At 56.8% G+C, this 26,547-nt stretch overlaps 1 protein-coding gene across 6 annotated transcripts in view; it reads right to left on the bottom strand.

Annotated features, from left to right (window-relative positions):
• The window catches only part of MAD1L1 (mitotic arrest deficient 1 like 1), a 330,462-nt gene that overhangs the window by 290,594 nt on the left and 13,321 nt on the right, over positions 1-26,547 (bottom strand). For 5 of the 6 annotated variants that reach the window (XM_082360973.1, XM_082360972.1, XM_082360971.1 and 2 more), the window contains 2 exons: positions 26,337-26,451; positions 24,193-24,254 (listed from right to left, as the gene is read on the bottom strand). In XM_082360973.1, the coding sequence (XP_082217099.1) occupies positions 24,193-24,254; positions 26,337-26,451 (177 nt within the window). Of the gene's footprint in view, positions 1-10,105; positions 10,130-24,192; positions 24,255-26,336; positions 26,452-26,547 lie in introns of those variants that run through there. The other variant, XM_082360976.1, reaches the window with a different exon arrangement.

The raw sequence follows: 26,547 nt of genomic DNA, 5'->3' as shown, positions 1-26,547 counted from the left end.
TGAATTTTTCTGTGCCATCACAACTAAAATTGTTCTTTTCAACCATTAGAATAATTCCTTTCTATTTCTAATTCTGTCCTTCAAATAAATATGTCGGGGAAGGCAGCTTCTGACACGGATCCCAATGACCCTGCCTCCCGGAATTCACCCTCTGCAAGCCTCTGCCCTCCAGCGTGGACAGGACTTGCTCCTGGCGAAGAGAATGTGGCAGAGGTGGGTGGTCCCTCTGCGATCAGGGCGTAAGGCCTGGCTGCCGCCCACCAGCACTCTCAAGCCCTGCCCTCGGCTCACAGGCCGGCAAAGGACAGCTGCCATGTGGCCGCGCTGAACGATGCTCTATGGAGGGGCCCGTGTGGCAGGGGACAGAAGGAGGCCTCAGTCCCACAGCCACCAGGAACTGAGTCCTGCACCGTGAGAGTGAGCTAGGAAGCGGGGCCTTGTCCGTGGAGCCTCGTGAGAGACCCAGAGCCGAAGGACCCAACTAAGCCCTGCCCGGATTCATGACCCGCAGAAACTTGAGATAACAAGCGGCGAAGTCTTGGGGTAGAGTCCGGTGCACAGCAACAGGGAACTAATACGTACAGATCACCTTCAATCTCCTCCAAGAACCCAGGGAGGTGGGGATGTGAGCTCCATCCTACAGACGAGGACCTCAGGTCAGCGAAGGAAGCACCGTCACCAGAGACGGCCCGCAAGCCATGCCCTGGCTCTTCCTCACACACGGCCTCCCTCTCCAGGATGACCGGAGGTGGTTTCGAAGAGGTCAAGTTCAAAACAGACCAGCAAATGTGATCCTTGCTGCGTATATCAGGCTCCACTGCAGCCCCGTACACAAGCCCTCTAACTCCCAGCCCCTCACCGAGACAGAGTGCAAAGCCCCAGGCCTCTGCTCCGCAAGAAGTCATTCACAAAAGCACCCACAAGACAAGTTCTCCCACTAGCAGCTCGAGCAAAAAATGAAATAAAAAATAAATGTTTTTAAAAAGCTTGGAACCAAACCCCCACCCCCCCGCCCCAGTCAGGTCCAGCCTGGGCCTCCTGCTCAACTCTGAAACGGTGAGAGAAGCGCCACCCGCGCCCCTGGTGCTTGACTGTAAATTCAGACACAGAGACGGCACTGAAGAGTGTTCCCAAGAGGAACAGGCACATGGCACAGCCTGGGGGCAGGGGAAGCCTAGGACACATACGGGGCCCAGAGAGGGGAGTGCGGCGGGGACGGGGGCTTGTGGGAGGCTGGCAGAGGACATGGCTGAAACGCAGGCTGCACCCATGCTACCTAACCAAGCTGCAAACGTGTCGTCTTCAAAATGCGGCTTACTGGTCCAGGCAGTGTTTTTAAAATCAGGAAATTTCATATGAAAATCCATGTTCTTAACTCCTCTTCAAGATCTGGACACACATCCTTGCAGAGCGGCCATCAGCTGGGGCTCAGCAGGACTGACCCCGGTAGCAGCACGGGCACTCTGGCCCACGCCCTCTACCCCGTCACCAGGACGGCTCACAGAGTCATCTGCTGGGACAGGACCCACGACGCACGGACTGCTCACGTAAACAGAACACAGAGGGGAAGGTCGAGACTGTGCGGAGGTACGAGTGATGGTTTCCCTTACGGACAGGCCATCTGGAGAGAAGGAAGGCTAGCGAATCTGTCATCCAAGCTGTCGTTAGAAAGCCAGAAGGGGCGGTGTGGCTCCAGATACGCACAGGAAACAATCCCTACTGGAAGGCAGTGTCTCTCAGAGAATAAGGAGGTGCCCTCTGAAAATCCCTTGCCTATTTTTTTCAGGTGGTTATAAAGAGTAAGTTTGTTCTTATTTTTTTTTAATAACACCAATGTAATACAGAATGAGGATGAAGGTAGCTTATTAATTATAAATCCGTAATTTGGGCTGAAAGAGAGACAACCCCCCCCCCGCCAGAGACTACAATCATTATCCCCCCTCCCACCCTCCTCCTCAAAAATAAGAGCTCTGAGTCCAGGAGCCGCAGAAAGGCTATCAACTACGAAAACTGGTAGACTAGCAAAGGACGGAACGAAATGAGACTAAGTGCAGACTCCTTGGGAACCGATTCTCCAAGGATTAAAGTTTAAAACAAATCCTTTCTGAGGAAGGGTGGGGAGAAAGGTAGCTTTTCTCCCCACCTGCCTCGCTCCGACACTAATGTCATGCCCCAAGGAAACAACAGAAAGGATGTCATTAATAAATTTATTTCAACTTTCTTTTCAATGGCGCCGAGAAGTATATGCAAATCCATCCGTAATTAGGTTTAAAAATTCCATTTCATGGGATAATCAGACTTCAAAAAACTCAATTTTAGTTTTAATCAGATTTTAACAAGGATATTAAGTCCATTTCGTTTAGAAAGGGAAAACTGTGAATTTAACACAAAATGTATTCAAGCTTAGCCCTGGGAGATAATTAAATGAAATTAATTTGGCAAGGGTTGTCAGTAAATGGAAGTACTCCAAGCCGTGTTCATGTTCTCGATGGAAACAAAAGCAACTCCTTACTGTACAGACAGACACGAGGGAGCGGTAGCCTGCTTACGTGGTGAGAAGACAGGACCTCCTAGGCACCGCAGAGTCAGGGGCCCAGGTGACCTGGGACAGGAAGTGATGGGAGAGCCCTGGACACCTCCAGGGCACGGGACAGAGCACCATGGGGCCTGTGTCTCTGCTCTCCCACCCAGCTTACTCACCTGTCCAGCCACCAAGGGGATGAGACAAGGTGCCCCCAGCCCAGATCTGGTAGCCTACCTTCCCTCGCAGAGGGCTTCCCCAGCCCCAGGCCAGGCGAGGCCCGCCGCCCTCAGCCCCCAAAACACAGCAACGTGTTGCTCAGTGTCGGTGCAAGGACCACGCTTATCTCGTTCTCCGTGGCCTCTCCAACTCAGCGTCTGTCTCGCCGTAATTGCTCAACAAGGACCCGCTGAACGGAACAGATATGATCACAACACCCATTCCTGGGAACTCAACTACCAGGAAGAGGGCAAGACAGAAACAAGCACTCCCAGCCCTGGGAGTGAACTGACAAGGGCTTTCCCCCCAGAACTCTTAACTGGAGGGTGCCCAGCCCTGCAGGCACCTCCCACCCTCAGCGTCAGATGCCAGCAGGGCAGGTGCTGAACCCGTGACTCAGGCACCCGATCCTGCACCAGGTTCACCTCCAATAACTGCCCCCAAACAAGGTCACATCCCGTGACCAGGCTCTCCCAAACCAGAAAAAAGGAAAGAAAGTAATCCCCATGATCCTGCATGAGCAGAAAGCCATGTGGAAAACAAGCTGTAGGGAAAGAAGAGAGCAGGGCTCGAAGCTGCTTCTTTAAACCAAACGGCCAGCCCTGTACCCTAAAGCAGGGCTCAGCACATTATGGCCTTCGGGTCAAATCCAGCCTACCACCTGTTTTAAAAAATAAAGTTTTACTAGAACACGGCCACACCCATTCATTTACATACCATTGTGGCAGCTTTCCCACTGGATAACCTATGGGTCTGTTCTGTCCTGGATCATCCTAGTTTCAGCATGAAGAGTCCCACATCCCAAGCCAAAAGGGAGGGTTGGTCACCCTATTCTGTGTTGCAAAGACAGGGTTGAATGCTTACAACAGAGACTTAATGGGCCACAAAGCCCTAAATGTTTATTACCTGACCCTTTTCCAAAAAAAACAAAAAAAAACAAAACTGGCCAGCCTCTGCTGTAAATCAATTCCATCCCAGGTACTAATTGTTTAATTATGAAAACTCTAGCCTACTAAATGGATAAGACAAAAGGAAGCACATTTTCTGTTATCAAAAGTCTTTGTATCCAAAGACTCATGTTTTGGTAACTTGGTAGTGACCCCTATTGGGACACCTACAGCACTGCAGCTGAGCTCTAGTGAACAGTAAAAATGCCCCAACTAACAGAAACAGCAGTAGTAGCCACCAGTGACTCTCTTCTCAACGAAGTCTAGTGGAAAAAACCTGATGTTCGTACAGGCAGGCCTCGGAGAGATTGTGGGTTTAGTTCCAGACGACCCACAATAAAGCAAATACTGCAATAAAGCAAGTCACGTGAATTTTTTGGTTTCCCAGTGAATATAAAAGTTATGTTTACACTTCACTGTAGCCTATTAAGTGTGCAACAGCATTATGTCTAAAACAACAATGTACCTACCTTAATGAAAAAATAATGCTGTTGGATAAATGGCACCAAAAGATTGCTTGACACAGGGTTGCCACAAACCTTCAATTTGTAAAAATGCAATGTCTGCAAAGCACAGTAAAGCAAAGCATGATAAAGTGTGCCTGTATAAGAGTCAATAAAAAATGGGCTCTGATCAAGGAGCCTACTCTAAAACCGACCTGCTACAACTTTCCTAGCCTGAAAGAAGAGTGATGCCTGACTTCTATAACCGCAAACCTAACAAAAGGCAAAACACTCCCAAGACCTAACCGCAGTCAACTCTAGCAGCACAGAAAAGGCAGAGCCAGGAAGGGCAAATGGGAAAACAGAATTGTGCCTAAATGTCCTCCACACAGACCCGTAAACAGCTGAGAAGCAGACAAGCAACAGTGCTCTGAAAAATGAAGGGAGGTGGAAGCCCTTGCCTTGCTGTGGGAGGCTGTCTGGCTCCATGAAACTGAAGAGGGGTTTGCACGCGATGAGAAACTAACTGCTAATCTGCTAACTGCGCTGCGGCTCGCCGCCCTCCGCCCTCCTCCCTCCTCCACCTCGAAGAGCCTCCCCGCCCCCGCAGGCTGGCAGGCCCTCCGTGCCCAAGTGCGGCTGGGGCCGTCAGGCCTGAAGCGCTGCTACCAGCTGATGGCCATCCTGCTGGCTCTGTGCCGCGTGCCACGTGGGCTGAACGGGAGGGCAGCCCCCCCACAGAAGCCTGTCAGCGCCAGCAGCAGGCGGACCGGCTCACAAGGACACCGGCTCCAGCTGCAGGCGCCGTGTGGCCGGCCAGATGGATGGAGGTGACGGAGGGCGAGCCCACGCACAGGCGCAGGGCCAGCCAAGCAATCCAACAGGGCGCCGCAGAGGCACGGGATGACCCTGGCCAGCAAGCCCGCCTTGGAGGCTGGCCCCTCCTCTGCCATGCAGAGGTACCAGCGGCCCGCCTCATCTCGGGGCCGGGAGGGACGGTGACCGGGACACGGCATGCACGGGCCTGGCGAGCCCCCAGCAGCTCTCCTCGGGTGAAGCCGCCCTGTCGGCGTGAAGACCCTCTTCAGGGCGGGGACTATCTTTAAACAGACCAGCTCTGGGGCCTCCTGTCAGCCTCCAACTTCCAGACCAGAGGAAACGTCTGGCCTTCTGCCCACCAACATTATTCAAGTCCAGCAAAGCTACAACCAAGGTTTGTCTCCAGCTAAGCTGGACACTCCCCCAGAATGCTGCTGTCTGTATGTCCTCCACACAGACCCTTCAACTCACCAGGCCTAAAGAGGCTCCCCTTAGTCTCACTGTTTAGAACCGTTTGTCTGCGTGCTGTGAGCGCAAAGCTGTGGTGCATAACTCGGACCCGCGATGTCTAGCAGACAGCGGGGCCTCAACTCAGTGTGCAAGGAATGAACACACGAGTGACTCTCCCCAAAATCACCGCTCTCTCGACAGGCATTAACCCAAAGAGGAGCTAGAAGGACAGATGGAAAGAAACTGGCCTTGACCACAAGATACCTTCACAAGTCCGAAGGGCTCCCGGCAGGAGACCCACCCCCTCAACTGTCCACCACGACTTGACTAACACAACCCTCTGCTCTTGGGCAGACCGTCCCACCGAACCCGACGGGGCACCCTCACGCAGCAGGCGGTACCACTGCCCTCCCGTGCTACAGGGCCTGGGAGCCTGCAGTGCGCCAGACAGCTGCCCAGACTTCCGTCAGGCGGGGTCCAGCCAAGGACCGAAGCCCCTCTAGGTGACAGCAGAGGAGGAGAGGGGCCCATGGAACGGAAGCGCCTTCCCCACCTGTCAGCTGTAGGATTAAATCCAAACTCCACAGCGCGACCCAAACGCCTTCAGGATCTGACCCCTGCCAACCCCCAGGCACCCTGGCTAGAACCATCTGGAACCAGGCGACTTCTGCTAGCACTACCAGTCTCTGGCTGGTGTGCGCGTGCACAAGCCACTTCCCTGGCCTGGCACCTCTCGGCCTCGTGTCGAGCACCACGTCTTCCAGGAGCCACACTGGACGCCTGCGTATCGACTCCACCAGACCGGAGCCCACTCACGACCCCCACGCCCACAGCTGCAGCCTGGCGCCCAGCACAGGGCCTGGCACGTCACAAGCCCTCAGGAAACGTCCACAGGGAAGGAGGGGGGAGGGAAGGAAAGAAGGAAGGAAGGGAGCAAGGGAGCAAGGAAGGAAGGAAGGAAGGGAGCAAGGGAGGAAGGCTGTAAGAGGCAACAGCAGGCAATGGAAAGCAGGCAGGCCTTGCTGTCGGACCTGAGTCCACCCCACTGCCTCTCGGGGGAGACCGCAGCTCGTCCCCCTCCCCTCTCCTCTCTTCCCAGCAGGAAGGCTCAGCTCTCCCCGACCCCTCTAGAGACTGACAGCGAACAATAATCTCCACTGCCCTCTGATCAAACTGGACGCCAACCCGAGCCGGCAGATGCTCCGCTTAGCACAGCTCCCGGATCGCTGAGGACCTAGCCGGAGGAGCAGCGGGTGCTGTTTCCCAGGTTTCATTCATTTAGATCGACTTCCCCGGAGCCGCGCAGAAAAGGGGAGTTCGCAGTGCTGCTCACTCGGGGCCCCGGAGCTGCCTACGGCTCCCCGCGGCCCAGCCTGGGTCCCAAAGGCTTCCCGCGGGGCCCGCGTGGGCTCAGAGGCTCTCCCACGTGTGTGGGAGCCCGCTCACCGACGAAGAGGAATGAGGCAAAGAGGGGACCCATGCCGCACCCTCCGGCTCAGCCCTGGGGGATACCAGGCGTCCCCCCCTCAGGTGGCCGTGCCGGCCAGGCTGTCCCAGGCCCACAGACACACATACAAACACGCACGCACTGCCCCTCAGAAACCCTCCTCCTTTAGACGAGAGCCCGAGAGCTGCATGCTAAGAGCTGAGGGCAGGGCTTCCCCAGTCACCAGAGGAAACTCACTGATTCCAGGGCTTTGCCAGGAGCACAGAAATCCACGAGGGGCTCAGCACCTTCCCTCTCAAGTTTCCAGGCCTAAGTCTTCACAAATGTCACTGTCACAGCCGAGGCAGGGCTGCACGGCCCACCCTGACCTCTGGCAAACTATCCTTCAGAAACACGCGGGTACGCGGCGGCACAGGCTAGAGGGCTTCTCTCCAGACTGAACGCAGGGAGACCCGAAGGAAGCCGACATCCCATCTCCCGGGACATACGGGGCCTGGTACAGGTCCCAAGGTCTCCTTGCTCCAAGCACACTGTCCCCCTACCAGGGGACAGGGATGACACATGCTGCGGCCACCACACGCAGTCGCTCCACCAACCATCTCCTTCCGCAGAGGCGGTGGCAGAAGTTTAGGCTCAGGCACGCCTCGCAGAGCTTTCTGACCGGGGATGGATGGGCTGAGGCCCAGCCCCAGCTGTCTGCGTGTCCCGCTCCACGTCTGCCCCCAGGCCAGCTCGGCCAGGCCTGTCGGCGACCGCATGAACGTGACTCAGGGGAGACCTCACCTCCAGACCTGTGCACGGCCGACGTTTCTTCTGGCCATTTCAATGACACTTCAAATGCACACGCCCCACACAGCCCACAAGCCCTCCTGCCCTAACAGCCGAACCCTGTCCCCGCCACTGTCCCATCTCCCTGCACCTTCAGGGCGTCCCCACCCTCCCCTGTCCCCACCCTCCCCTGTCCCCCACCTAGCCCAGGTCACGTCTTCTCGCATCTGTGTGAGGACACCTCCCGGGTTCCTCTCTGTCCCTGCGCTACTCCTGCACCAAACAGGAGCCAAGTGGTCATCTCAACGTGCAAAGCTACCCGTGTCACAGCCGGCAAAGCCCGTCAACGGCTGTCAACGAAGGCAAGCCTCTTAGCACGGCCCTCGGGGCCCACCTGGGCCAGCGGGACACTCGCCTGTCCTCTGTCTCTCAGGCTGCCCAGGTGGTCCCTGTCCTGTCCTGTGAACTCACCCTCCCCTCCCACCCCACAGGCCTTGGACAGAAGCCCTCCACCACCCTTCAGCTCAGCCCCAGGTGCTGTCCTCAGGGAAGCCTGCCCTGCCACAGCCCACAGCACCCCTGCCCTGGATCAGGCCACCTGAAAGCTCCCAAAGCATCAGACACCTGTCTCCTGGCCCAGCTGCCCCTGCCTACTGTGAGTCTGGTGCTCTCAAGAGCAGGTACCTCCCGGGAGGGCAAGGACCATGTGCAGGGCTGGCCGTGCCCAGCACACACCCACCACCCTGTAAGGCCAGGCTCCGCCAGGCCTCCCCAGGTCCGGAACGCATTCTGCCCACAGGTACCCGAGGCAAGTAATGGGACAGACACCAAGGACCCACAGCAAGGGCAGGGACAACCTGTGGCCAAGGAGTCCCATCACAATTAACACAGACTGACACCATACAGGAGTCCCAACTTCCAGCAAAGGCTTCTTGGGCCCTTCCTCAGGCAAGAGATTAAGAAAACACACTGCACAACACTGGAAAGTGACCATACTCCAATAAAAATTAGTAAAGAGGGGCTTCCCTGGTGGCGCAGTGGTTGAGAATCTGCCTGCCAATGCAGGGGACACGGGTTCGAGCCCTGGTCTGGGAAGATCCCACATGCCACGGAGCAACGGGGCCCGTGAGCCACAATTACTGAGCCTGCGCGTCTGGAGCCTGTGCTCCGCAACAAGAGAGGCCGCGATGGTGAGAGGCCCGCGCACCGCGATGAAGAGTGGTCCCCGCTTGCCACAACTAGAGAAAGCCCTCACACAGAAACGAAGACCCAACACAGTCATAAATAAATAAATAAATAAATAAAAGAACGTGAATTTCTTTAAAAAATTAGTAAAGAAAAGAAAAAACGCTGCCAGTAACGCAGGTGGAATTACTGACCAATGAAAAACAGACTTCCTGAGAAATGGCCTTGCTTGTTGCAGTGGCATCAATGAACCACTCCTTAGACCAAGCTGGTTGGAACGGAGTTTATTTGCTCAGAGGTGGAGCTGATTGTACTAAGTTAAGGATGGGGATGGGAATTCCCTGGCAGTCCAGTGGTTAGGACTCCGCACTTTCACTGCCATGAGCCCAGGTTCAATCCCTGGTCGAGGAACCAAGATCCCACAAGCTGTGCGGCATGGCCAAAAATAAATAATTAATTAATTAAGGATGAGGAATCACCCCACCTGAGCTTGCTCTGCCACAGTTCAGCACAGTTATTTCCTCCCCTGTACTAAACCACAACCGTGAGTGGAAAGCTTCCCGGGATCCCCGTGAGCCCTCGCAGTGATCACGGAACCTGAGGGTGGTCTTGGGGACCCATAAACACAGAAGGGAGGGCAGTCGCCTGCACCGGCCCCTAACTCTGCAACAGCCATACAATGAAGCACGAAATGACTTACTAAAGCGCACTCTCCACATGTGTGTGGAAGGCCCTGGGAGCTGTGCTGAGCAGGAAGGGGGTGCTGAGGAACTGGGCACTGAAGGCGCCACAAGCGGAGGAAGGGGCAACGCGCCGGTGTATGTGTTAGCAAACACACGCGCAAAGCGTTCGCGGAAAAATGCACCAAACCTGTTAACACTGGCTGCCTTCAGGGAGGGCGACGGTGCTGAGAGCACGTCTTGAGGGCTGAGCCATGTGACAGCGGGGCCGGTTCAAAGAAGCTCCTCCAGAGCCCCCAGATCCAAAATGATAGGCGTCTGTCTCCAGTACTGCTTCCCAAAGGCCAGAGAAGACACCCACTCAGCTTCCCTATCCCGAGGCATCCTCGCCATGGAGTACGAGTCTCCACGAACACACGTGGCAACAGGGGAAGCTCAAGACACAACCTTCAGAGATAAAGTAAAAGTGCAGTGTGCAAATACAGTGAAAATTCACCTGTCTGAAGTGGGATTAACCTGATACCACCTCCCCGCCAAGTCTGACACCTGTTACAAAAACCAGACCAGACAGCTCCAGAGGAAAAGGCCAATTCTCCTCCCACAAGTTCATATGGGCTTCTCACCACCTGCTTCGCCAAATCCATGCAAGGCCCTGTCCTCCTCAGCTCCCCTCGCGTGGGGTCTGGCCACACCAGAGCCCAACCCTCCCAGAGGTTAGCTCTGCTCCTGGCGGCCAGGACCTCTTCTCACTTCACTTACAAGACGGAAAATTCCAGGGCGCAGGCATGACTGGCTCAGAACCTCACCCAAAGCAGGGACGCAGTCCAAGACTGCTTTGGAATTCTCAGTGAACTCCCCTTCATCCAAGTTGTCACAAACTCGCACGCACAGACAAGTGGTAGCACCGAAATGGATAAATCAGGAAGTGAGATCCACCCATACTATTGCTGGTCCAGCTACTTCAGTGCTGAGTATGTAAGACCCTTTATTTAAAAAAAAGAAAGTACTCAGATATTTCCAAAAGCTATTTTTTAACATATTGTTACAAAAACTCTTCAGTTAATAAAAAAAGATATTTTAACATCCCCAATCTATAAGCCCTATTGATCTATCATCTTTTTAAAATATCCATTGAACTGAAAAAGCCTCCCCGACCCTCCCATTTGAGTTTAAGCTTAAAACTCTGCAACACCACAAGGCTGGGACGTTAAAAACATGCCAAGTGTTCTTGAGCCAATTAAAACGAAGACACACCCCTTTCCTTGGACACCTACATCCCACCCTTCGTGAGGGCAACAAGGAGCCTGTGCCTTAGTCCACTGGCCCGGAGACCGGGGGGAAGGCGGGCCCACACCCTGGTCAGCACCCCAGGGAAGGGCAGGAGACGGACCGGATGTCTTCTGCCCAGTGAGTTCTGAAAATTGTCACAAATGTCTGACATGTCAACACTATCTGAAAGGTATAAAACCCTTTCCCCTGGGACTTCCCTGGTGGCGCAGTGGTTAACAATTCACCTGCCAAGGCAGGGGACACGGGTGCGATCCCTGGTCCGGGAAGATCCCACATGTCGCGGAGCAACTAAGCCCGTGAGTCACAACTATTGAGTCTGCGCTCTAGAGCCCGTGAGCCACAACTACTGAAGCCCGCGTGCCTAGAGCCCGTGCTCCGCAACAAGAGAAGCCACCACAATGACAAGCCCACGCATCTCAAGGAAGATTAGCCCCCGCTCGCCACAACTAGAGAAAGCCCGCGCACAGCAACGAAGACCCAATGCAGCCATAAATTTATTTATTTTTTAAAAAAACAAACAAAAACCCTTTCCCCTTCACTCCGTCTGAAACTGGGCAACCCAGGGAGGGAGCCCAACATGGTCCCCAGAGATCATCTTGCTCCAGTGCTGGACTCCCGAGACAGAGGCCAGAAAGTGCAGGGACAAGCCCCCGAGCCAAGGCCCTGTCCCCCACCATCGGCCCCAGGAGCTGGGAGTCTCGGCAGCAGCGGCCATCTCTGAACGAGCTAAAGGCAGAGACGCCCTCTCGGGCAGCGGCTCCCAGCAGGTCCCAGGAGCTGGGCTTCCTCTGACGTTCCCAGGGAAATCCAGACAGCTGGCTTTCCAGCCCAAGAGCACCTGAAAGCACCCCTGCTGCACCTCACCGCGGGCTGGACTCCAGGGGCCGCGGTCCGATCCCCCGGCAGCTTTGAGTGTGTGGCCAGCTCCCGGAGGGCAGCTGGCCGCCGGCAGGATGGGCCACGCGAGGCGCCCTCCAGGTGGGCCCGGAGACGCGGGGCCGGACCAGCCTCTGCCAGGGCCCGTGGGGAGGGCTGACAAGCAGCTGCACTGGACCCCCGGCACCCTTGGGGGCTGGGAAGTCAGGGGAGCGGGAAAGGAAGAAGCTGGTGGCAACTCCTAACAGCTTCTATGGAAGAAAGCTCCAAACCGGCACAGAGGCCACACTGCAGTGTAATGACCCTCCTGTGCCTCCCAGGGGCCAGTCACCGAGGTTCTGCCATCTGGTTTCATCCAACACGCCACCCTCCAGCCCAACCTCATGTTTTCTAGCCTGTTTTGTGACGGACGTTTTGCCTCACAACTTTACCTGAACTCCCCGACAGGACGCTGACAAGTGGCACACGTGTAACCCGGGTCCCCACCTCCCCCAGGAGGCCCCGCCAGTCCCTTCCCCACCAGCCCTCAACTAACTCCAGGCAACCGCCAGGCTGGGTTGTTTTGGTCTTTTGTGGGGTTCCTTCTGGCCTTAAGATTAGTTTCGCCTGTTCTAAAACAATTTTTAAAATTTCAGCAGCCTTCTTTCTTCCACTGAGTTCCCCGATGTGTGCATCTCAGATGAAGCCCTGTTGATGGAGGACGGTCAGAAAGCGAGCCCTGCCACTGATTAGGTCAGACCATCGCCCTGGACCCTGAGAGCCCCTCTTGCCCGGATGTCCTTCCCCGCAGCGCCCCGGCCTACACTGCGCTCAGGACGAGCAGAGGCCCAGACACCCCACGCTGTCACAGCTGTCACGAGGCCAGGAGCCACCACAGCGGGGGACACACGTGAGGGCGTTCCCTCCAGTCTCAGCGCCAATAACAGCAACACACCAAGCCACGGGGGCGGCTCCTACCCCACGGGTGCCGGATCGTGAAGAACCTTCCAGGCACTGCCAGGAGGCTCCAGGCCAACTAAGCAGCCACCTGGGGCAGGGTGACAGGACCAAGGCAGGCAGCCAGGGCTTCACCTGGCGCGCTTCCCACCCGCACCTCCCGTCTGCACTCACCCTCCGCGCACGCGGGTTTGCACGCAGCCCGTGTGCACACGGGAACACCTCCGTGCTTTCATTAAACCAACCTGAGTTCTTTCTCGAGTGAGAAAGGGTAAAGACACCAAAGAGGAACGAAATGCTCTCCACGTGGTTTTCTCCACAAGGGCAAGCAAGGAAGGGTGACACTTACCACGTCTCTCCAGCATCTTCTGCTCCCCGAGTCGGGGTGGGAAAAGAACAGGAAGGAAGTCTGCCAGGGACATCTGCGCCCCTTTCTCCCCGAGCCCCCCCTTCCCAGCCCCAGCGTGCGCCGTGGTTTGTGCCAAAGCAGCAGCAGGAGGCCCGCAGCGGGCGCCCCGCTCTCTCCTCAGAGCCCCCTCCACTCCCGCCAGTCGGCTGAGCTCTCCACCGTCTGACGGCCAAGACCGCCCCCCACCCGGGCCACCTCGCTGCCTGAGCAACAGCCTGCGCTCAAGGCCCAAGGCCGAGACCACGGAGAGCGGGCCGCCCCGCATCCCAGACACCCCGGTATCCCCGAGGACACAACACGTAAGCACCTTCCATCTGGGCCACCAAAGCGGCGAAGGTCTGGGGCACGTGGCCTTCAACAGAGGAAATGCTCACTGAGGTTCCGGCATACCGGTCGCGGACTGGGGGCCACATCTCCTGGCCACACGCCGGCGACGGTCCCCAAGACAAACGCCCCTGCCACGCACTCTCAGCGGCCGCCTGCCTGCCGGGCCCTAGAGCACGAGCCCGGGCACAGTCGTGGGCGTCGGGCAACGGGGGAGCAAGGGCCCAGCCACCCGCCCGGAGGAAACCGTGCCACAGTCTGCAGACAGACAGGTCGCAACGGCCCCACGAGCTGAGGAGGAGAGCCAGGTCTCCCCTCACGATCCCCCAAGCGGTGTGGGCTGCCCACCCTTCTGGCCCGCGGTGTTTCGCTTGTGACTGTCTCAGTGGCCAAAGAGCGAAGGAAGGACGCGTCCGTTCCCTCTTGGACGCCTCAGTCACGGTGCCTTGAAGAGTAGCCTCTGTGTCCCCTCTACAGACACAGGCCCAGCGGCAATCCCAGGGGGCTGCCCCCTGCTCTCCCGTCCCCAGCCACAGCCCCAGCTCCCCGTGACAGAAAGCTGAGGATGGGCGGTCAGCACGACGACCAGCCCGGGCCATGAGAGGGGCGGACACAGCACATGCGGACACACGCAGGAATACTAAGTACTGAAAACCAGAGGTCCAGGTACCCCAGCTGAGGGCACAGGACAACACACTGAAGGGGACAGAGAGCTCTCCAAGGCCACGGTGACAAATCCTGCATAGCACCAAACCCTCACGAAGACACAACGGCAGAAGGGGCCACTGACCGGAGCCCTGCCTGAGGCCGAGGGTCTCGAAGGAGAGCCACCCACTCACGCCAGCCACCACCCCCTACCCTGGTGCACCCGAGACCGGCCAGGGAAGGAAGAACGAGACTTCCAGGGCAGCGCCCCATGGTCCCGCCTCCGCCACACACAGACTGTGACACGGCGACACCAACCCCAGTGGGGGGCCGCCCCCACCTCCACCACCACCGACTCCCCGGCACCACCCTCGCTGGTGCCACCTCTCCCTGCACCCGGGACACTTTCCTCCCGCCTCACCTCCCTCCTCTCATCCTCAGGACCCCACTCCCACCTGCCAAGGGACACGTCCCATGAGACAGCTCATCCAAGGCAACAGCCAGAGCCTGTGCGGTGCCGAGGCCGGCACACAGTGGGTCTGGCACACAGCAGGCCTGGGAGCGCCTGCTGAACTGGCCCAGACACCACCCCGCAACCACCGGGTGGGGCCTGACGGGAGCCCGGGCAGCGTGGCAGAGCCGCCGAGTGTGCAGCACAGCAGCCTCGGCACGCAGCTCCTGAGACGCTCAAGTGAAAACAGAACTGCCGACAGCAGGGCGGCCCGGCCTCTGCACCAGGACGAGAGCAGAACGTGAGGAAGAGAAGCTGGAGTAACGCCAGGCCGCCGCCCCAACAGCCCCGTGCTGAGCTCCTCTCCTGTTCTCCGGTGCAACTCAGCAAAAAGGGCCCTGCTTCAAAGACTGCCTGCTTCACGGGCACAGGAGCCCCCAGCTTGAGCCCCTCGCCACTAACAAAGGCCAGCCCACTCCCCGAGCCCATCCCTGGCCTCCGGCTGGTCTTGGAGAATCCGAACCACGTCCCCAGGTGGTCGGCCACCCCTGGGAAGGGGGCACCGGGCCTTGGGACGAGTGGGGTATGGGCACAGACTGACCCTGGACTCGGAGCACCTGCTCTGCCCTCAAGAGACCTGAGGCGGAGCTCGACGGGAGGAGGAGCAGCTCTAGCTTCCGACAAAATGACAGTGGCCGTGGGAAAGGATGACAGAGCTTGTGACCGCGTGCAGCTAACCCCCAGCTGACCCTGGACGACAATGCTCAGGGGCCTCTCCTCGCAGCCTCAAAGCTGACATTCAAGGGTGTCAGGCGGGGAAGCCCAGGCGTAAATGCCCACTGAAATACCCCTCAACTGTTCCTTGCAGCCGCCCAAGACACTGGCCCTCCAAAGGCCACGGTGACTGCTGGCAATAGCAGGGCAGGCCCTCGGGGGACTGCTCCAGAGGAAGCCGTGCAGCCACCCAGCCCCCTCGTCCCTTCCTGTCCTCTCAGGACACCCCCCACTCTGCCTGGGGACTGGGGACCTGGGCCTCCACAAGGGAGGGGCCCGGTGCGTAACGGGACCTCAGCAAGCACCTGCCAAGTCTGAACCAACTGGGACCCCAGAGCTGCCTCCTCGTTCTCCCAAATAAGCCCCTGGGAATCCAGCAGAGCCTAATTTGTCTAAATCCTTTTATTATCTGGCTTTAGGTTTTCTTTTTACATGAATTTAAAAAGAGGCACAGAAGTAGAAGAGCCGTATCTACAAAACTGGGATACAAGCCCCCCAAAAGAGCCAAGTGAGAAGCACAGAAGTACAGACCCGCGTGAGTCCAGGATCTGCTTCGCTGGGCGCCCGGCTGCTGCGCGGCCTGGGGAGAGCACACGCAGGGGATGCGGCCCTGGAAGAGTCGGGAAGAGTTTCTTCTGGAAAGCATTTCTCTCTCACGTTCCCTACAGTGCCGCAAGGCCCACAGCCCGTGGCCTGCTCTGAGCACACAGAGTCAGGGGGACGGGGCTGTGCCCGCTGGGTCTCCGTTAGAGCTTCCCAACCTGCCCAAGCCCAACTAGAACAAAGCAGTTTCTTCTCCCGCTGGGGCCAAGCAAGCCTGTCAGGGACGCTGGTCCGTCCGCACCTTGCTGCACAAACCCAGCAGGCAGAGACCGGTCCCCATTGCTGCCAACTCTGAAGCCTCACCAGGGAGCGGGAGACGGGCAGGGGCTGCTCCCCCGAGGCCCGGACTGGACTGCAGCTGAAAGAATGACCCTTGTCAGGAAGCTCTCTGCTACACCTGTTTTCTGGTTCTCACTGGGACATGCTGTGCATGACGCCGGGGCTCTGTCACAGCAGCCAAGCGAGCCAAAGGATGCCCTACCCAAGTCACATCAAACCACAAACAAAGCCGTCACGATGCCATCACTCACTCACCAAATGTTTATGAAACGCCCACTGGATTTAGGCACAGAGGCTCTAAAGACGGGCCCCTGCTCCTAGTTCACAAGACTGAAGCCTGAGGCTGACCACGGCAGAAAACACAACTTCCAAGGCAAAAAGAAGCTGGGGACTCAGCCACCCACAACGAGTAAACGCACGGGAACAACTGTTACAGGCCTCCATGGGGACGTAAAGGGCTGAGATGGGTTCAGAAGTCCCCGGCCTCTGCCTGCACCCTCTGGGGGAGGAAGCTCATGGCTCCGGGGCTGCTCTCAGGGAGCCTGGCTGGGGGCTGACACCTCACAGAGGCACAGCCCTGAGGGAGAAATCAAATGTGTTTCAAGGCCCCCTGCAGACTCCAGGCTCCCTGAGAACAGCTTGTGGGGAATGCACGAGGTAGTGAATGAACCAACAATAAAAAGGAACACAGCTGAGACCAAGGCATCAGCAGGCGGGACCAGAAGGGGCCCTGCTCACAAGCCCCCGGAAGGCCAAAGCCTTCTCCCTCCCCCTCCTCTCGTGCCTGCAAAGAAAACACACCAAGACCAATGAAAACGACCCAGACGCGTGACAGCCCAGCTACCTTCCCAAGCAGCCACAGCGCTGCCTGTATTGATCAACCCAACGCCTAGGTAATGAGAAATTGCCGACACAGTCACCAGGGTAATAAGTGTGTCCAGGGCGGTCAATAAGATCCGCTCTTAGGAGGAAATTATGCACTCCCCCTCGCCGGCCTCCTAATTGGCCTCACACATCAGGGGAAACTAGTCCCCAGGACTTGTCATCTGGCCAGACTACAAATGTTTTTGGGAAACATCCAGCATCAGCACTTGTCAGTTCCCAGCTTTCACTCCAGATGATGGGTCAGCAGTTTTGGGGGGTGCAGCTGCCAGGCCTCAGAGCCAGCAAAACCCGCCTGCCTTTCCGTCTCCGCGGTACCAGCGTCCTCTGCAACCCCGCAGCTCTGTCACACCTGCACTCACACTGGCAGGTACTGTGCCCTCCCAGCCTGACTGAAACCAGGCCAGCTGCAGGCACAGAGGGATGGGGAAGGCGCCAAGCCACAGCGGCACCCTTGCCACGAGCAAACTACTTCCTCTATGAAATGAGAGGCCTGGCGACAGAGGGACTCAACAGGCATCCCACGCCTACTGAATAAGGATCCCGCCAAGAGGAGTTGCTAAGAACTCTTTCTCAAAACCCAGCCACTGCAGATTTCCTGCCCCCTCACTCCCCTGTGACCTGACTTGGAATCTCTGCTAGAACCTTTGAAAGCATGCTGCCCGGAGCAACTGATGACGCTCTCTCACTGTGACAGAAAGGTCAATTACACGTTTTTGGAGGGCAATTCGGTCAAACACATATATCTTTTAGGTAAAAAAAATTCAACTTCTAAGAATTTATCCAACCAAAACAATGCTGCTTATTGGTGGGGGGGGGGGGGAAACCCTGGAAATATCCATCAACAGGGGAATGAAATAAATCAGAATCCATCCTCACCATGGAACACTGTATAGATCCTGAAAATAATTCAGTAGGCCTATCTGTGTTGGTGCAGAAATACTGTCAGAAATTAAGTGGAAAACAGCAAGGCCGCAGGGTAATACTATGAAATGAGCACTTCTTAGGGGAATGGGCACATAAAGAGCGTGTATGACACGGAGAAAAATTTTTTTAACTTTTTAAATTTTGTATCTATATGAGACAATAGATGTTCACTAAACTTACCGTGGTAATCATTTCACGATAATGTGTAAATCCAATCATTACGCTACAGACCTTAAACTTATGCAGTGCTGTTTGTTGATTATATCACAATAAAACTGGAAGAAAAAAAGAGCTTGTATGTACACACAACATTTCTAGAAAGATGCCCAGGAATTTATCAGGCATTGCCTAGAAAGACGGACTGGGGGTAAGAGCGGTAACACCCCGCTGCCCACCCCTGGGGGCAAGCCTCAATCCTACTCTGAGAATGGCACCCCGGGCATAACTAGAGCACCGTGTGATGGTGCCAGACAGCAGCGACACAGGGCAAGCCCGGAGGAGGCGAGATGGGGAGGAATGAAGACCACTTTCACTTTTCACCTTCCTCCTCTGCAGAGCTTGGGTTTACCAAGAAACCACCTGCCCTTCTGCAGCCCACACCTGGCCTCCCCTGGTGACACTCCCATGGTGACACTCCCACAGCACTTGCCCCAAGTCCCCAAGATCCAGGAACACTGAAAAAGCCTGGGCCGGTCCCAGCTGCCCATGGGCCTTTGACAAGCTCAAGAAATGGGTTCCTTCCCAAAATGAAGGCTTTAAAAAGCATCCCCATCCACTCCTGACTTCAGGCCAGGCCACCTCCTAGGCCTTTTCCTTCCCCTCACAGCTGTTGGGAGCGCCGATTCCTCATCACCCTCGGACCAGCTTGACTGAAGCGTGACATACATACAACTGTGTAGCTGCTGCTGTGACAGTCACAGGTGAGGGCCCCCCAGGTCCCCAATCATATCCCAACCCAAGACTTAAGGAGCCACTCACCCTCCTTCTGTCACAGTTCAGTTTTGCCTTTTTTAAAATTTCAAGTAAATGGCACCATGCAGTGTGAACTCAATGAGTTGCCTTCTTTTGCTCAGTGAGAGATTCGCGTTCCTGCACACAGCACCTGTCTCCTCCTGTTTCTTGCTCAGTGATGTTCCGTTCACCTGATGGACACCTCACTTGGTTCCGTGTTTGGGCTACTATGAACAAAGCTGCTGTGAACACCCACACACAAGTCTTTGTGAGGCCACACGTCTTCACTTCTCTTGGGTCAGTAACCAGGAGTGGAACTGCTGGGTGGTATCGCCCACGTACAGAAAGCTGCCCAGCTGTTGCCCAAGCAGCTGTGCTGTGTCCCACGGTACCACCAGCGCATGAGAGCTCCAGCCGCTCCACATCTTCACCAGGTTGAGAGCAGTATTTCACTGTGACCTTCATTTGTACTCCTCATTTTGTTTTTAATTAATTAATTCATTAATTACTTTGGCTGCGCCGGGTCTTAGTTGCAGCACGCGGGATCTTTAGCTGCTGCATGCGGGATCCCTGACCAGGGATGGAACCTGGGCCCCCTGCACTGGGAGCACAGAGTCTTAACCACTGGACCGCCAGGGAAGTCCCTATACTCCTCTTGTGACTAATGACACCGAGCATTTTTCATGTCCTTTTTCATCACTCATATCTTCTCAAAATTATCTGTTTGAAGTCTTTCACCCATTTTTTAAATTTGGTCATCTTATCAATTTGGAGGAATATTTTCTGTACTGTGGATAAAAGTCCTCAGTCAGATACACATGTTGCAAATATTTTCTCCTAGTCTATGTTTTGCCTTATTTTTTTCTTAACTGTGTCTTTTGAAAGCGAAAGTTTCTAATTTTGAAGTCTAACTTACCAATTTTTTTCATCTATGGTTCATGCTTTTTGTGTCCTAAGAACTCTTTGCCAAACCCAAGCTTCCAGAAGTTTGTTTTTACTTTTAAGTCCATGCCCCACTGAACTGATTTTGTGGACAGGATGAGGTCTCTATTTGTACAGATTCCCTGCTGTTTCAGCACCATTTGTTGAAAGACTCTCTCCCATTGAATTATCTTGTCACCTTTGACAAAAATCAATTGCCTCTATATTCTTAGATTATTCCTGAACTTTCTATTCTGCCCCATTGATTTACACGTCTATCCTTAAACCATGACCACCCTGTCTTGATTAAGGCCGTTCACAGTGTGCTTGCAACCAGCTGCTGGAAGCCCTCTAACTCATTCTTCTTCCAAACTCTGACAGCCGTTGTAGGTCCCTTCCATTTCTACAGAGATTTTAGAATCAGTTTGTCGATTTCTCCCCAAAAATCCTCCTGGGACTCTGATTGGGATTGTGTTGAACCTATGAATTGTCTCAGCAATACTGAGTACTCCAATCCATGAACACGGTATCTCTCTCCAGTTACTTACGTTGTTATCAGGTTATCCTTAATTTCTCTCAGCAACATCTTACGGTTTCCAGTGTATGGGTCCCATACACATATTTTGTTAAATTTATCCCCAAGTATTTCGCAGACACATCACAGGGTGTCCCTCTTCAGTACCTTCAAATCATCCCGACACGCCGCGCTACCGAGGAATGAGGCTCAGCGAGTCACAGCCCTCCGCACCACTGCCCATTCCCTCAGTCCAACCCTCGAGGCCCTGGGACTAGAACGTCCAGACACCAGACGCAGCCACCTCCTCCCCACACCAGCGCCTGCAAGTGCACAGGTCCCACCTCACCCATGCAGGGCATTCCCTCGCACCCTCCAAGTCCTGATGTCAACCTGCCCCCGACTCACATGACCCACGTGCTGGAGACAAGGGATCAGACGACGTCAGGGGTGGACAAGCTCGTCTGGCAGATAAGGACACTCGGCCCAACAGGCTTCCCTATAGGTTTGCACTGGCTGACCCACCAGCCAAGACACCCCCCACCCCCCTGTTATCCCAGGGTCCTCACGATTTAAGAAATCCCAAACTAGGAAGAGGGTGACCACTGTCGTGCCATGTGAACCCTTCTCTGTTCCTAACCTCTGCAAGACCACAGAGCCCTCTGCAGGTCCCAAGGTCGCAGGGAGCCACGATCACCAGGGGCGGGGGGGGGTGCCACCTAGTGGCGACAGCTCTCAGAAACCCACAGAGACGCTGGACGGCGGCCAGAGCCTGGGGTCATGACAGGCCCCAAATGAGCAAAATTATGGCAACGCCCTGACCGAAAAACCCAACAGGGCTTCCCTGGTGGCGCAGTGGTTAAGAACCCGCCTGCCAATGCAGGGGACACAGGTTCGAGCCCTGGTCCGGGAAGATCCCACGGGCAGCGGAGCCCGTGAGCCACAGCTACTGAGCCCGTGCGCCTAGAGCCTGTACTCCGCAACAAGAGAAGCCACCGCAATGAGAAGCCCGCACACCACAACGAAGGGTAGCCCCCGCTCGCCACAACTAGAGAAAGCCCGCGCACAGCAACGAAGACCTAACACAGCCTAAATAAATAAATAAAAATAAATTAAACAAAAAAAGTATTAAAAAAGACGCAACAGACTCATGCCTGCCAGGCCAGGCCAAAACACCCTCCCAGCCCCTCGAATCTCTAATGCCAGGGCAACTGCTAGACTCCAACTTCTGCTGTCGCTGGAGCTGGCTGATCACACTTCGGGGAAGGGGTCCCTAGACTAGCACGCAAAATCTCACATCTACACGCACCCACTTGCAAACCTGTGTTTTCGTGGGGAGAAAGTATGACTTTCATCAGATTTTCAGAGATTCGTGACCCCATGGTGAGAAACCAACATTCCAGAAGACTCTTCCATTTACAGATGTGGAAACGGGTGTAAAAAAGACCCCACAACACACGGGGGCTAAGCTGGGGTCAGACACACGTCCAGCCACAGTTTAACAGGGTCTGAGATGGCCCCAGTCACTCCCGCTGCACTGAACACTGCGAAAGTGACAAAGGGTGTCCCTCAGCTCCCAGCGGACCCCACCTCCGCCCACCAGGCAGGGGCCCCCAGACAACGTCACCTTGGAACAGTGCGCGTCTCTCCCTCCCACGCCCACCCCTTTGCAGGGACCCCACACGGCAGCAATGGGCCCCCAGCCTCTCCCTGTGTCCGAGAACCCTATGCCCGTTTCCCACCCCCACACTCAATTTCAAGAGCCGTGGGCTCCACCAAGTTACCCTCCCTGGTCAGAAACCGCTAATAACTGCCCCAAACCTGGCAACAGTGAGCCAAGCCCCTCATGGTATTTGTGGTCACACCAAGACTCAAGTCCAGCGTTGGAGAGGCGGACCCAATGGGCCTGGGCTCAGCCCAGGCGTCCGCACGTGCACCAAACTCCCCAGGTGATCCTGCTGATGGGCCACACTTACACCGCAAGCCTGTGGCCCACCGACCGCCACTCGACACACGCACCCGCATAAGCGGGGCAGGAGTTGCCGGAGGTGAGGGCCCACCCCAAACGCCCTAGTGGGGACAGGAGAGGCAGGGCGGAGGAGCTAAGGTTTCCGAGGGGCCCCCAGAAGCGGCCCAGGCACAACCGCCACAAAGCACGTGGGAAGAAGGCTTCTCATTACAGGGGCCCCCACCAGGAACCGCAGGGGACAAGGACAGCCAGCCACACCGCACTGCTCGGCAGTGTGCACGGCACCCGGCGCACAGGCGCGTCTAACCTCCCCCCGCACAGCGAGGCCAGCCCTGCGGCCCTGCCCAAGGGCAAGGGACTGGCCCGGAGCAGCGCGCCGACCCGAAGAGGGGCGCCCTGACGGGCGGGAGGGCGGGACGGGGCTCCAGCCTCCGCGAACCGCCTGTTTTCCCTCCACAAACGCGTGCCCCACTTTCCTGCTGACCCCGAGCTGCCAGCAGGCGTGGGCAGCCCCCACCTCCACCAGTGCTCCGAACCACCCCTTCCTCCCGCCTCCAGGGCCTGGTCACTAAGGGAAGGCGGGGTGAACACACAACACGCGCAAGCATGGGACCAGCCCAGAAGCCCGCGGGCACAGGCCCCAACCATGTGCCAGCCACTGCGAGGTGGGCGACAGTGGTCAGGTTTGGAAGCGGGACCAAAAGGTCTTAAGGAGCAGCTGCACCTTCCATCGTGTCCAGCGCACTGACCCTTGCGCCATTCTGGCCAGAGACGGCAGCCGGCTACGCGCCGGCCCTGCTACCCTGACTGAGGCGTTCAAACACTCCAGCAGCTGGTGCCACCAGGCGCGTGAGGGCCTCTGATCTCCCGCACAAGAAAAAAGTCATGGAGCTTTCTCTTCTGACGTCAGCCTTCCCCACGAGTTCATCAGCCCAGAGAAAAGGAGGAAACACAAAACATCTAGGCCCCGCTGGGGCCAGCCCTACGTGAGCCTGGGTTCTGCAGGTGGAGTTCAGGAGGGAACAGCCTACTCTGTTCTCTGAGACTTAGCGAGGCAGAAAGAAAACGAAGGGGCCTCTTCAAGTGACAAACACTTGGAGTCCATGGTGCGATCGAACTGGTGCAGGTCCCAGAAGAGCAGTCAGAGACTGTAATTCCTGGACAGCCCTTTGAGGAGGGCTCTCTATCTTGGCCCAGCTTCCGAGAGCAGCAGGAGAGACCCCCGAGAAGACACAGTCTTCAAGTCGCACAAGCAGATAAACAGAAGGCTCTTTAAATGCCACAGGCCCCAGGCGCCAGGACTAATCCTGAAGGACCGATCTCCCACCCCCACCCCAAGACGGGAGCAGCTGGGCAGAGTCCGTCTGCGGGGGGGCTGGGCGGGGGCGGGACCTGGGGGCTAAGGGCCAGCGGTGGAGCGACGCTGGAGGAAGGGGCAGCGGCCCCAGAAGGAAAGGCAGCAGGACAGATGGAATCGGGAGCAGGGAGCGGTGGGAAGATGCCCGTCTGAGAACCAGGCCCGCTTGGCCGTCTAGCAGCCCCGCCTGACATTCACTTGCTGGCATTAGCTCAACAGACAAGCTGAGGCTGCTGCAAGGGCCTGATGGGAAACAATCCTCCATTACCCTGTTTTCCCTTTTTGCCCCTGAAGACTCAGTTTATCTCTACTCGTTACAACCAGCTAAAAGAAATGACTTCCCTCAAAAGCAACTACTTCCTCAGTATAAACAAAACAGAGCCCTTCAAGAAAACCCAACAATGCAGGGCCCACACCTGCCAGCGCTCTGTCGAGAATGTCCCGTCCTTGGCGGGGAGAGTCCCTACTTCCATCTCCTTAAACCTCAGCAGCCACAGGCAGGGCCTCTGCTGGAAGGAACCGGGCTAGCAGGGCCCATTCTGCCAAAGGTGCCAGCCGTGTGGAGAAAAGGTGGGGACCCTGTGGCCCCGGCGCCCTCCGCCTACCTGATGCTCAAGCCCGTGGTCTGGTCCAGCCTCTCCCAGCTCTGCAGCTTCGTTAGCAGCCTCTGAAAAGACATGGAAGCAGAGCCCTTAGAGCGCTGTGCCCGTCATTTCCGTGCAAGCGCCAGGCCCTCCCACCTCCTCCACACACGCACCTCGACCCCCAGCACAGCAGCACCACACAAAACCGACGACGTCACATACCTGATCCTCCAGAAAGGCCTGCCCTGATCGCTGAGCTAAAACACAGAAACGCGCCCATCCGCTCCAAAGCAGACAGGTTGCTTCCCAACCGCTGAAGCTACACTGCGTGCTTAACATCTCATTCATTCCTGGCTCTGTAACTTCAAGGTTCCTAGCAGGCCAGAAGGACTGCGGGCTGGGGAAAGGGGTGGGGGGCAGACAGCCTCCTGGACGGTCCTGCAATAACCACCTGTGCCCCAGGGGGGCAGACGCTGCCCACGGCCTTGTCGCCCATCCTCCAGGTGCGCCTCAGGATGCCAAGCCCCAGGGCAGACAGACTTGGGCCGAGAGCCAAACCCCAGCCCCCAACACACACGCACACACGCACACACACGTGCACGCGTCGGGCTGGGCCCCCGTGGCCGCTGGGAAGAACAGGGGGCAGCAGCGGTGCCCCGACCCGGCCCGCATGCCGGGTCTCCCGCCCTTGTATTCTCACAGCCGCTCCACACTGACCCACATTCCACATCGGAGACTCGCTCCCTTTCTAGACCGCATGCCTTTGTCTGGCCTCCCACTCCTTCCCGGGGCCAAGCACAGCCCTGTTCATTGCGCTCATTCAGCCACCCAAGTACTTCCTGACCCCTATCGTGTGCCGGGCACAAGACTGGTTAATAAATCGATGACCACAGCTGACGCTGAATCAGCGTTTACCACTGTTTAAGCACTTTACGTTAACTCATTTAATCCTCACAGCCCTACGGGGAGACGCTCATTCCTCGTTACACAGGTGGACAGAGAGGCTGAGTAATCTGCCGGGGTCACACAGCCAGTGGGCACGCGACAGCAGGGCTGGAAACCAGGCAGCGTGAGGCCACGTGCAGAATCGTCACCAATTTCAAAACAAACTGTATCCAGAGAAAAACTGCTGGACTCCGGAACGGTCTTTTCAGGCCAAGTGCCCACATAAGCCAACGCCTGAGAGGGATTTGTGCTCCGGCCCCACGATGCCTCAGCTGGCAGTGAACCCACTGGGGGGGCAGCTGACAAGCACTCCGACCAGACTGCAAGCTACGGGAGGTGGTGACATGGTTCACGCCGGGCAAACCAGAAAGGAAGGTAACTGAGGGTGACCACGGGGAAGCAGTGTGGAAGGACAGAAGGACCCGGGGCCTGGAGCCGGGAGGCCTCCGTGCTGGTCTGCTCAGCACGCGAACAAGGATGCTTTCGGCACCGACGTCCAAGGCCATCTCTACAACAACCCACAAAATGTCCCGATGAGTCCCAGCAGCAAACACAGGGAAAGGAAACTCAGCACAGGTGTCTGTTCACATCCATGGGGGGGAACAACATCTGTTCCAGGTACCACAAGCCATCTCGTCTCTCTGACTCAGCATCAGTGCTACTGAAACAAACTACTACGAACTCGGTGGCTGAGAACAATACACATTTACTGTCTCACAGCTCCGTAGGTCGGAAGTCCAGCAAGGGCCTCACTGTGCCAGATCAAGGGGTCGCAGGGCCACACTCCTCCTGGATGCCCTGGGGAAAAACCTGTTTCCTCGCCTGTTCCAGCCTCTAGAGGTGCCCACGTTCCCTGGCTCACGGCCCCTTTCTCCATTCAACTCCACCAAGAGCAGCAGGCAAGTCCTCCTCAGCTCACGTGGCTTCGACCTCCTCCAACCCCCTCCGGCCCCTGTCAGGACCTGTGAGCACACTGGCCCAGCTGGGGGCCGGCAGGAGCCCCAGGGGAGACTCCCTACTACAGGCCAGGGGTCAGCACCCTTCGATCCCCTTTGTCCACAGTTCTGGGGAGCAGGATGGGGCTGTCATTAGGGCTCACTACTCTGCCCACCATACTAGCCCAGCGGCTGCCACATTTTAGCTGAACAGCTGGAACGTAGGACTAAAACACCCAGGGTCTCCCCTAGCCAGCCACAGGACACCCGCGGGGACCAGCTCACCTCCTTCTCCAGCTCCAGGTCGACCAGGGTTTCCCGCATCTTCTCCTGCCGCCCCAGCCTCCGCTGCAGCCCCTCCAGCTCCTCCCGGAGCAGCCCGTTGGTGTCCCGCATCTCCCTGGCAGGGCCAGAAGCACAGTCACTCAAACAGCCGCACCGCCGGGGACGGTGCAGGAGCCCCTGGAGCAGGAGCTGCACCCAAGGAGGCTGCACA

The sequence above is a fragment of the Balaenoptera borealis genome (genome assembly GCF_965194805.1).
Source record: "Balaenoptera borealis genome assembly, chromosome: 16".
NCBI lineage: Eukaryota > Metazoa > Chordata > Mammalia > Artiodactyla > Balaenopteridae > Balaenoptera > Balaenoptera borealis.
This window is presented reverse-complemented; position numbering and strand designations above follow the sequence as displayed.